The sequence below is a fragment of the Dermacentor variabilis genome, chromosome 1 (assembly GCF_050947875.1).
Source record: "Dermacentor variabilis isolate Ectoservices chromosome 1, ASM5094787v1, whole genome shotgun sequence".
NCBI classification, from domain to species: domain Eukaryota; kingdom Metazoa; phylum Arthropoda; class Arachnida; order Ixodida; family Ixodidae; genus Dermacentor; species Dermacentor variabilis.
In genome coordinates, this window is record NC_134568.1 from 10276114 (window position 1) to 10288698 (window position 12585).

At 45.5% G+C, this 12585-nt stretch overlaps 1 protein-coding gene across 2 annotated transcripts in view; it reads left to right on the plus strand.

Annotated features, from left to right (window-relative positions):
• The first annotated feature begins 377 nt into the window (after positions 1-377).
• The window catches only part of Thor (eukaryotic translation initiation factor 4E binding protein thor), a 34420-nt gene continuing 22212 nt past the window's right edge, over positions 378-12585 (plus strand). Inside the window, exon 1 of one of the 2 annotated variants that reach the window (XM_075684699.1) lies at positions 378-657. In XM_075684699.1, coding sequence (XP_075540814.1) covers positions 516-657 — 142 coding nt within the window. In that variant the 5' untranslated portion in view covers positions 378-515. The remainder of the gene's footprint in view (positions 658-12585) is intronic. The other variant, XM_075684691.1, reaches the window with a different exon arrangement.

A 12585-nucleotide genomic window follows, 5' to 3' on the forward strand; every position in this document is an offset into this window, starting at 1 on the left:
TCAGTCGCGTGACACTGCGCGACACGTGTGCTGATGCTAAAAAGAACGAAAGTGAAGTGAATTTAAAGAATTTAGCTTAACGTTTTGCTTCGCGCGCAATGTTTAAATATTCTGCGCCCGGAAGGTCTCGCTGGCGAAGCAGACACAACTGCGCAACTACCATGCACACTCATTAGCTTTGCTTGCGGTCATCTTGTGGTCATAGATGCAGTGTACTAAAATGTTCTAGTCATAGAGTTTCTCACTATAACACGGTAATGTAGTGAGCAACTCTACGCTTGTGGCGGTCCGAGAAAAGTTGATAGGCCGTTCACAGTCGCCATCTACCGGAGCGGTGAAAAAGCCCTGAAGCAAACGTCGACGGCGCCGCCACTGCTGCCTCGGAGAATTTGTGGGCGCTCGTGGAGAAGTGGAACAGGCTTGAGACGCACCGCTCGCATACGTTGAACGCTGTAGACCTCCGAGAACAACCCAACCATTTCGTATCGTACCTGCACGAACGTGCTGTCGTAGTCATGTCTGCACACTCTCCTGAGCACAAAGTGACCACTAGCCGCAGCATACCGACGCGACGGATTGTCATCAACGATGCAAGTCAGTTGCCCCACGACTACAGCTCGACGCCCGGGGGTACCATATTCTCCACTACGCCTGGAGGTAACCTTACCTTCTTTGCACAAATGCTTTTTAGAGATATCAGCGCACTTTGCATAACGAGCAGCACAGTAGACATGAACTTGGCCGTTGCATGTTTTGGAGTATTGTAGCTGCTCGTTTTGTTCAGTTTCAGCGTGATACGGCTCTGCAGCTCTTTTGTTTATTGATCCCCAAATATAGACGACCGAAGGCCTGGAAATGCTCTAATTTGGAATCGTCATCGCATGTACGGCCACTAAAAGTGGTGCATTCGCTTGATGAATTGACGATGACGACGCGCCATACACAACGGTATGCCGCGCTACGACGGCGTCAAAAAGTTCGAAAGACGACTCCTTTCCGCGAGCCGCCGAGAGAGCACGTGGTCGCCCTGCCGTCTCGTGCCGCGCGGCTCTTCTCCCGTGAGTTTGAAGGTCACGTCACGAAAGGCGTCCCCCGAACGCGATGATGCGTCGCGCTTGCTAGATCTGCTCTAAATTGTCAATGGCGCCTTTCTTCTGCTAAATCTTTTTGCTTCCTCTGACACTTTGTGCTCCTACGCCGATAACGCCTAGGCGTTCGTCGAGCGTTTCGAATGCAGTCATTCCTGAACATCTCGTATACGTGCGTGCCTCTGAGTCACCGTCACCTGCTGTTCGTTTCATTTCGCGCTATTACATTTTTGTTTTGTTACTGATTGCTGCTGCGCATAGATTTTCTTTATTCGTTTTGCTAATAGGGAGCTGTCGGACGTGCACGTCAGCGTGGCGAGCGAGCGTTTTCGCAAGACCCGAGCTTACAGTATACGTGCTCCGTTTTTTACTTAAGGGCGTTCATGATACGGTTTCATCACACTCGAGAGAAGGCGGACGCCTCGTGGTGCTTGCTGCCACCATGCCCTGGCAAAACACTTTCCTGCGTGGTTGCGACCAAGGCGACGAAAAAACAGCCTGTGTCGCAACGTCGAGAGCGCTCGCGCGTAGTCTGTTCGTGTCCTGCGGGCTTTCACTGAAGCCTCGCCCTAAAGTCGCAGGTTGCTTTTGCCCCATCTGGCCGTACGCTGCTAGCACGGCCAGATGCACTAAACGTGAAACAAGGCGATTGGGGTTGAACGGTTCGATCACGTAATCTCGCAGCGTAGCTGACATTCCGTGAGAAAGCGATACGTGCGATCTTCACCGCGGCAGACTTCAGAAAAGTGGCCAAATGCGAGCATGTCTGCGTGGCGCACTACATGTGCACATTTTCGTCCTGACTTTTGGAGGCGAAATGCGAAAACACCCGCGTACTTAGATTTAGGTGCACATTAAAGAACCCAAGGTGGTCCAAATTTCCGGAGTCCCCCACTACGGCGTGCCTCAATAAAATCGTAGTTTTGGCTCGTAAAACCACATAATTTTTAATTTCTGATGCTTCGATCCAGTTTGCCATACGCTTCGGCAGGCCTCGGCGTTTACATTTTTCTGACGTGCCCGGGGTTCGGCGATGCCCTAACATTGATTCGTTACACGAATAATTGCTATCGGTGCGAGACGGTCAGTTAACGATTGAAATGTGCCGAAGGAGTGCAGCGGGCGGACAGTTCCATTGCACTGGCTGCGAGATAAAAATTTGCTCGATACGCAACTAGCGATTATTTTCTTAATTCTTTTCTTTTTTTAAGTGCCTGCTACAAACGAAGGAAACAATGTCAAGGCCACCGCGGCCTAGCTCCCCGCGATCTATGTTCCTTTAACGGTGGGAAAAGAAAACAAAAAGAACAACGATTATAAAAGGCCGCCGTACGCTTGGCTCCCCGCGCGTCAGTGCAGCAAGCAGTTCCACGAGGCCGAGCAGTGTGCTCGCAAGCCTTTTTCTTGTTTTGCTTGGTATCTCTTCTTTAAAAAAAAAACGAGGCTGTGTAGACGCTAGCGGAAAATTTCGACCAATAGCTCCTGCCCGGTCGAGTTGTGTTCAGCTGATAGACATCTGGCCGTACGCCAGCTGAAAAGCAGCTCAGTGGGGGCATGTAGCAGGAAACCCTCGTTTTTTTTTTTCTGCCGACCCTGCTTCGCGCAACGTGTTTTCTTCTTGCTTCAGCTTTGTTTTTGGCTTGCAGGTATAGCAGTGTGCAGGAAATTATGGCGTTCGAACTACTTGTAGTGAACTAAGCGTTTCGTTTATTCAGCATTGCTGGTGGCGGCTGATGAAAGCTGCGGCGTATCGAGGTCTTTTTGTTTTGTTCCTGGCGCAGTTTATTTAAACTTTAGTGCCTGTCGCCCAGCACTAAAGCTTCAACCTAACCTGGCTTTGTCATAAAGAAAGCACTTGTTGCTATCCTTGCCCTTGTGTCAGGCTGTTACTTTTAAAGTGGAATGTGCATTCATGTAAAACTAGGTCGATGTGGGTGTTTAAGAAGGGACGACAGAATTGAAGATGAGACATATTTAGTTTGTTTATTGTGACATCAGAGCTGCAAGAGGTGTGCATGCCTATCGTGTCTAGAGAGGGAAGGGAAGTGGAGCAAGCCTAACAGTGTGAGTGTGACATGCTAGTATTGGGGAGATATGCTTGGCTGTGTTTGATCAGGGTTGCAGGTTTCTCTTATTACGCGAGAATGGCAGGTAGACGTAGCTTTCGAGTGTAGTTCTGCAGGAGAAAGAAAAAGTATTTTGCCTCTATTTTAATAGTATAGTATATCTTGTGTGTTCAAGAAATATTAAGACGTGTGTACACGATTTGGGTGATATACTCTTAGTGTAGCTTGCACAGCTGCAAAGCATCTGAGCTGACTTGTCCCAGAAGGCCACGCAGTGGTCCTATAGGTTATTGTAATGTACTGCATGAGGCATTTTTAAGGATGTTTGTTACTGTTTGCAACTTGCTTGTTTGCTATGTCAAGTAGCCAAAATGCATGCAGGACTTCATGTTGTGCAGCTGCATAGAGCTTGTTGACATGAAGTTGTGCATACAAGTTTAGCAGTTAGGACATGACAGAATTTTGTGTTGTTTTAACATTTGGTGCTGTCTCGGGTATGGAGCTGTCGATGCTACACAATAGAAAGTGAAGGATGCATACATTGTGGGTCAGTTTTCCATTCTCGCCAGAGCCGTTCTGATTGACTATAGTGCATTGTCTAAGTTGTTGCTGTAAAGGTTTAGAAAATTGTGAATAAATATAATGTTATAATTATTTGTGGTTAATGAGCATTAGGATGACTCTCAGAAGCACAAGTTAGCACTCACAGGATATGGAAAAAGTTGGCTGAATTTGCTTATAGTTTGCCTCTGTGCTGCTCCTCGGTTCTTTCTTCATTTTTCAGAGGGTACATTTCCCTGCATTCATGCAGTTGAAAAGTTTCATTTAATTTACAGTTATATAGGTATATTGATTTAGTTGAAACATCTGCACTTGGTTCATGTTAGGTACCAGCACGAACATAGCAATACTGTGATGGGTAATTGATCAAATACCTATCATGTACCAAGTTGCCAGATACCAAGCTATGCATACCTGACTAGGTGGTTGATGTGAATCATGTTGCATATTGTTTATATATTCCACAACTTTTATTTCGTTATGATTTGCATGATATTAGAACTTACTAGTTCCCAGTCCAAATTGTGTTTTGTATGTGTGGTCTTTGGAGGGACACTAGAGCAGAACACTAAGTCCGTTTAAACTCCTAGAACATTTTTTCATAACTGTTTTGATGGAGAAAAAAAAGTTGATTACTAGCAGCGTAAATGGAAAGCCACGCTCCTGTTTCTTGAATTTGCATCATAACTGCAGTGCCAGCACATCAGTGTGATGACATAGACTTTAACAGTAAAAGATGTCAGAACTTTGTAGGTTGAGTTCATCCATTAAGTATGCAATGTAGTCTTATCGATGTAGTCCTTATCGATACACAATTGACTCTTTTTGTAATTATGAGGCCAGGGGAAGTATTATGTAGGAGTCCACCTAGTGGACTATCCATTTCGGCCGCTGCTGATTGGCTGAGGCTGCTCGTACAGCTGCATCCAATCAGCAGCGGCCGAGATGGACAGTCCAATCGGTGGACTCTTACAGATACCCCCCCCCCCCCCCCCCCTAGATTTCCTACAAGGCCGTGTGCCAAGCCAGTGGTGGCAGTCATTTTTGTTGTCGGTGTGTATGTGCACAGCTCGCTTTATTTTTATGGCATGGGAAATGTAGGTGTGGCTTTTGTGACGAAACCATGCACAAGAAACAGGTCCCAGCATCTGCAGCTAGCATTTCGTCTTCATTTGAAATGTGACTGATGCCATCATTAGTTGGGCAAATGTGCAATGCTGAGAAGCATACTTGCAAATTGACAACATATTCTATAAACTAGAAGACTTGAGCAGATGCTATCAAACTTCGCGCCACAGGAAGGTGGTGTGAGAACATTAAGGTGGCATTTCCACTTGTCCATTTTAATCTATTTTCTGGCTTACTCAGCCTCCCCTCATAAGTGAACTCTGTATTCTAGAAACATAATTTAGAAATACAGCTTAACTTTATGTTATTCAGCTTTTATGCTGGCATTTTCGGCTGTGTGATACCTCCGTAACAGCAGGTTTAGAAACTACCATTTATATTTCCGTGCATTTCCATAGCATTATATCAATTTATTTGAAGTTGTCTCTGTAGAGGGTAACCCACAGGGGCATCTGCGTCTGCAGGCATTTTTGTGTTTCAACACCACGTACCTGAGCACATGGGGGTTAGACCCTTCTGCTTCTAGCTGTGCGCGACCTAGCCGTGTCCGGGGATAAGGGGATTGTGGGAGTTGAGCTGATGCCAGGAGCTTGGACCATTACGGCCCCCTGGTGGGGGCAACACACTGCTTTGGCCTCCGCTTCATGTAGATGACACCCCGGACTGGGACCCACCCCGGGGAAATCGTTAGTTGCCTTTTCCTATCCTCCTCTCTAATCTTCGTCTTTCTCTTACTTTCCATCTTTCCTGTCGTCTCCTGCCTTCCTTTTACTTCCGGTTTTTCTAGGCAGAAAGGGTTAACCTTGTATGGGATAGCCACCTGAGAGATTTGGTTATAGTGCCTGTGTTTAGCTGGCATTGGCAGGGCTTGTTTAAACACAAATCCTGTCACGTCCACTTGTTGGGCTGCATGCTGGCACTGCTGCCAAAAACTCCAGGTTACTAATGGAAAGCTCATTCCCCCCCACTCCTTGATCACGCTCAGAAAAGAGGGTGCACCAATGAGTGTTCCAGTTTTTTTGTACGGCGAAAAGAAAACTTTCTGAGCTACGATGTAATACATTCCAAGAAACCAGAAAAGACAGTGCAAATGATCTCACTTTTTGTTGTTGCCAAATCACTTACTGAAGTTCTTGGCACAGGCTATAGAGCATCAAAGATGGTTAGCGGTGATCTCCTTCTGGAGCGGCATGGAAAGAATCAGTGTGAAAATCTGCCTAAGCTAGGGTCATTCAGAGACCTCCCAGTGACACTGACCCCAGACCGTAGCATGAACACAATTCGAGGCACTGTTTCTGATGATTTCATGGAGTTGACTGAAACTGGACTTTTAGGATGGAATGATCACAATGGTGATCAATGTCAAGCAAATTAAAATGAGGCGAAAAAGAAAGATCAATACCGAGCACCTAATACTTGCATATATGGTTCAAGCATCCTTCCCAACACTATCAAGGCAGGGTATGTGAAGGTCCGCATCAGACCGGATGTCCAAAACCCTCTGTGACGCTTTAAGCGTCAGCGATTCGGCCACAGTTCACAAAACTGCCGAGGCCACCAAACTTGTGCAAAATGCAGTGCTCACGAACACTACTCTGAAAATTGTGAAAGCTCTCCGCTGTGTGAACTGTGATCGGGACCACACCACATACTCGCAGTCCTGCCCGCCTTGGAAGAAAGCAAAGGAAATAGTAACAGTCAAAGTTATGGAAAACATATCATTTAAGGAGGCACGCAGGTGGGTGTTATACCTGCTTAAGAACAGCTTTGCTGAAGTGGTGCATTAGGGGGCGGTGCCACAACAGCCTCTGGCGGCTGTCCGGCCTGCATGCAGTGAACTGGCGGCAACGCCATCTCTCCCCCTGGTGGTTGCAGCCAGAGAAGCTTCGCCATCCCAGAAGGAGCTATCAATGTCTGGGTTCGTGGCTCCCAGGGTCTCGTCTCCCGAGGCGAGGCCTTCGAAGTGAAAAAACCGCTCGGTAGGGCGGGTGTACAACGCCCCGGAGGAGGCGATCGGCACGTCTTCCAGCCAGATGGTGCCACAAGAGCCTAAGGAGCAGCAGCCATCTGTCAACCGCTCCAAAAAAGAGAAATTTCGCATTACGGGGCTGGCAAAGAGCCCTGTTAGCTAATTTTTCTCCTCTAGACTCTCAACACTATCACTTTCTTTTCATTATGGACACACAAATATTAAAAAGCCTCCTCCGCAAATTCAGTCCAAAGGGGCCATGTGCCCAGGAAACGCTTCTAAAATTAACACAGAACATTCTAAGGCAATATGCCACTTTCCATAAAGACCCCGACAAGACACTCTCCTCGTCAGGGGATGTGGCCATAACAGTCAATAAAGGTGTTGCCTGTTAGCAACTAAACCTTCGAACTTCCCTTGGGGCAGTTGTAGTACAATCAGTACTGTTCGGTAAGCTAGCCACAACTAGTTCGATCTACATCCCCCCTTGCTATCAACTTTCCAAATCATTGTTTCAAAGCTTCATCGATGTGAATGCTCATAGCCCGCTGTGGGGGTGACTATCGTTGCGATGTGCGAGGACACCTGATAGAAAATTGTTTTCTTCAGGTGCATGTATACAAGAAAGAGCCAACATATTAGTGTTACAGTGTTGCACAGTGTTACACTTACACAGTGTTACACATAACATACTTATCCATAGACTTATGCATAATATCGAGTACACTAATTCCGTATCTGGAGTGGTCTGTTCTCAAGAACTTCTTTGGTAGCGACTGCTTGCAAATTTGGTTAAACTTAACGAAACAAGATAGATGCTCGCCACATTTACCTTGATGGAACGTGGACTCGGCCAACTGGGAACTGTTCCAAGAGCTCGGGTATATAGGAGGTGACATTGATGCTTTTAGTGTAGACTACGCTGAGGCATAAGTAACAGCTTTTATTATTGATGCTGCTGTGACATGTATTAAACAAACTAATAGACTGGAGAGTAAGCGTCGCATCCCATGGTGGAACAATGAATGTCGGAAAGCGTGCAAAAATTAAAACAAAGCTTGGGGATTGCTTCACGATTCTCCTACTGCTGAAAACTTTATTAATTTCAAACATGTTAAATTACAAGGCAGAATGACGTGCTGATGTGCAAAGAGAGAGATTTGGGAGAGGTACATTACATTCGTACACAGACGAGGTGAAAGTATGCAATAGGGTGAATAAATTGAAAGGCCGGGAGTTGAACCCCCTTCTCTTCATAAGTACTCAAGGAGATAGCTTGGAAGACCAGGGAGATTGCCTGGGTGAATACTTTGAATATGTCTCTAGTGCATCCCATTACACACAAAAATTCCTGAGGTTCAAAGAACGCTCAGCGCGACAGCCCCTTGGTAGGAAATCTGCATGAAATAAAGATTGCAGCGACCCATTTAGTTTAACTGAATTTAAAACTTCGCTCCCGTGTTGCAACAGCTCGGCACCAGGCGGTGACCATATCATGTGTGAAACAGTCGAGCACCTACGCCCTGAAGCAAAAAAAAAAAAAAAAAAAAAAGACACTCCTCTTTTTTTAATGTCATGTGGGCTGCTGAGTACATTCAATCTTCTTGGAAAGAAGCTATATACCCATACTGAAACAAGGCAAGGGCCCGTCCTTGTCTCGCAGCTACAGACTTATTGCTTTGACAAGCTGTCTGTGCAAGCTGATTAAAAAGACGATAAACCGGCATCTATTCTATCTCCTAGAAAGCAATGAAATGATAGATCTGTACCAGTGTGGCTTCTAAGAAGGTAGGTAGGTTGACTACAGACCATCTTGTCTACATTGAGGCAAATATAAGGGATGCCTTCATACAGTTTTTTCTCTCCGTATGACTTGGTATGATTCCAGCTTGGAGAAAGCATATGACACCACGTGACGCTTTGGTATTATCCAAGACCTTTCTGCCATGGGTGTCCACAGCAATATGTTAAATACCATATTTGCACGATTCTGCCGCACCCCCAATTGTAATGTGCAGTTACATTACCATCCAAATATCCCCCAAAATAACTTGGAGCCGATTCTACTGGGCACATCAAGTAACACAGCCTTAGTTGACGCATACTGCGTTGAAATGATCTTATGGCACATACAGAGGCACTCAGACACGCACATAGCTGAACCTTAGTGGCTAGTTGCTATCACAGTTTGACGACACCTCCTTTTCTCTATCTACTGACTACAGAAAGTTCAGTTTCATCTAATGCATTAGAAATGTTACAATTCCTGAAGGCTCGCGAAACTATTGTAGGCAGGAGGGCATTCCATGCACCATGCAATGTCTCAGAGCCTCGCTTGCTTCAGACAAACCGCTGGTGGAAGCTGGAAAATGGTGACCACAAACCAAGGCAATTAAAAACGTCAGTTTGATGGCAGTGTGTGTACCTTGTGTTGAGTTTTCTTTTTAATTAAGAATCTGCTTTGTTTTTCATTTTGAGAAGAATTAGTTACGATTGTAACACATGCAGATTTGAATGCATTTTTTATTAAAACAATCTAAGCATTATAATCGTGCAAATATGGTACAATTGAAAGTTGCCTTTCTGACCCCACCTTTCGTGTTGGGGTCGGTCAGGCCTTGTTCAGGTCTTTCACCCAGGAAACCGGTGTCCTGCAAGGCGGTGTGCTTAGCTGTACACTGTTTACTGTGAAAATTTTCTGCGCACAGCTATCCCACGAACAATGTTCTACTTCGTGTGTGTAGATGGCGTGCAGATTGCTTTTAAATCGTGCAACCTTACTATCTGCGAATGACATGTCCAGCATGGCTTAAATAAAGTGTCTAAATGAGCTGATGAAAACAATTTCAGGTTGAGCTCACAGAAAAGTACATGTGTCCTTTTCACAAATAAGGGAGGAATAGTGTCAGATGCTGCTATTGAGCTCTCTGGCAGCACGTTACCTGTAAGCAGAGAGCCCAAGTTTGTCAGCATTATACTGTACTCAAAACTGACACTTATCCTGCGTATCAAATACTTGAAGGCTAAGTGCCTGAAAACATTGAAGCTTCTAGATCTTCTTTCACGCACAACATGGGGTAGTGAGCGAAAGTGTCTCCTGAACTTCTATAACAGTGCTGTCCGTTCACACCTCGATTATGAAGCTATAATTTATAATTCAGCAACGCCAAGTGCATTAAAAATCTTGGACCCCATTCACCATCTGGGTATCCGTCTCGTGACTGGTGCTTTCAGGACAAGTCCAATCCAGAGCCTCTCATAGAAGAATCAGTGGTCACTTCATGCAGCTGTCATATTGACACGTGTACTTTTTATCGGGCGACCATGTTTCGTCGCCTAACAAATGTTATCGCACAGTGCGGGACGCGCCCGCACGTGTCCGAAGTTTCTGGAAAGTTATCGATGCTTCTATCCACTGTCTGTTGTCGCCGAACTTGTCTTATCTGATTTCATTGCCTGACGCGAATGGTGTAGAACTCTGTGGAAGGCACGCGGGTCCCAACGATTAGTCTGGAACATTCGACGACTGCTGTATAAAAGCCGACGCGCTTGACCCGCCGATCAGATTTTCGACGATCGCCGACTGTGTTCACCGCTGTCGACATTCTTTGAGTGTAGCCTGTTTTTGAGGGCACAAGTTCGCCCAATAAAACGCTAGTTTCATCTTTCGCAGTTGGGCTGCTTTCTTCACCGTCACTACCACGTGACAATATAGTAATTTTACATATTTTCTTCGAGTACACGTGAGCATTGAACGCCTTTATTATTCAGCCATAAACGATATGACCGCTGCCACACTTTTCCATAACAGACCTGCAGCCAGAAAGCCGTTCTTTGTCGGGAACCTTGGCAAGGAAATGGGTATTCCAGTGTTTGAACATTGTCCTATTGCTCCAGCGAAACTGTTACTGCCGTGGCAGGGGCAGCTCATAGTGCGACACGTCGGTTGTAGAGGTCGCTAAACACGAGCCAAAGGCACATATTAAAATGCACTTCCTAGAACTCTGGCTGAAGTACTTCTGCACAGAGTTTTGCACGGACTCTTCTAAGTCTCATACCGAGGTGTCTTTTTGGAATCCGGCATACTGCACCCGGAAACAAGTATCTTTACGGCTTAACTGTGAAGCATATAAGGAAATCAAAACTTCAGAAAGCAATTATTTTTACAGACTCCCTAAGCATCGTAAAAGCATTGATGTCACTCTATAAACCCAAAGTCCTGTAGTTAATGAGCTCTGTTCCGTTCTCGTTCTGTGTAAAGCTTATATATCTAACCAGCGTGTCGTTGTATGCTGGGTGCCTGGCCATAGGAGTAACAAGGGCAATGTACTGGCAGACCAAACAGCTGCATTAATTACATTCCAAGCTATTCCTGTCCCTGCGACGGACCTGAAACCTTTTTTTTACAAAAGATATGCGAAGCCACTGGCAACGCTTGTGGGACGCTGAAACAAATAATAAGCTTCACTTAAGCCACAGTAAAGTTTCTGGTCCTCCGCAATGAAAACACAACGAACTGATGTCCTATTCTGTCGTCTCAGAATAGGACACACATATGGCACCCACAGTTTTTTGCTGACTGGTGATGAACCACCAACATGAGGTAAATGTGGTGAGAGGCTGACTGTCCTCCATGTCCTTCTGAATTGTCAGGAAGCCAAATTAGAGAGAAGGAAACATTTTCCTCTGGCATACCACTATGTCCCTCTCTATCCCATTATGTTTCTTGGTGAAGAACCACTTTTTAATACTGAAGCAGTCCTAAGTTTTGTGAATGACATTGTTTGCATGTAATTAGCCTGATAAATTCGTAGCACATCCTCTTGCTAGAGGATGCTGCTGCTGCAGTAGTGTTTAGTATAGCACATGCCTCCAGGCCCTAGTGTTTCAAGGGCTCTGGTTAGGCAGTAGTGCTTCTAGCCAGTTTTTTCACCTGACATATTTTGTATATCACATCATTCTTTTGCAGTGTATTTCCATGTTCATAGTAAATGTCATTAGTCCTCGGCATCATCTTATTTGATGTAGATTTTACGCACTTGACAGTACTATTTTTAGGCCCCTTTACAGCCACGTCACATCTACTTCTCAGAACTCGTCAACACTGGCATGGCCCCCGCAGGGGTGGGGTGTCTGCATCAGCAGGCGTTTGGTGTGTTGCGACGCCACATACCCGAGCACATGAGGGTTGGACCCTCCCGCGTGTAGTAGTGCTGTGTATCGGCGAGCGACAAGTACAGCTTTGCATAAATTGTCTAAGTGGGCGGACGAAAACGGTTTTAAACTAAACCCTCAAAAAAAAGTATGTGCATCCTGTTCTCTAACAAGAGAGGTATACTGGCGGACCCCGCAATAGGTCTCAATGGAGAATGGCCATCTGTGAGCCGTGAACACAAATTTCTAGGGATCCTTTTAGACAGTAAGCTATGTTTTGTGTCACACCTGAAGTATTTAAAGGCAAAGGGCCTCAAGACTATGAATCTGCTGAAGCTCTTGTCACGCACATCTTGGGGAAGTGACAGGCTATGCCTTATAAAGTTGTACAAAAGTGTAATAGTAATACGCCTTGGCTACGGAGCAAGTCTATAATTTTGCTAGACGTAGTGCTCTGAAAAGGCTAGATCCTATTTACCACTTAGGCATCCGCCTTGCTACAGGCGCCTTTAGGACTAGCCCTGTGCAAAGCCTGTATGTCGAATTTAACGAATGGTCATTATACTACCGAAGGACATATTTAACTTTCTCCTACGCCCTGAAAGTTAAATCAGATATT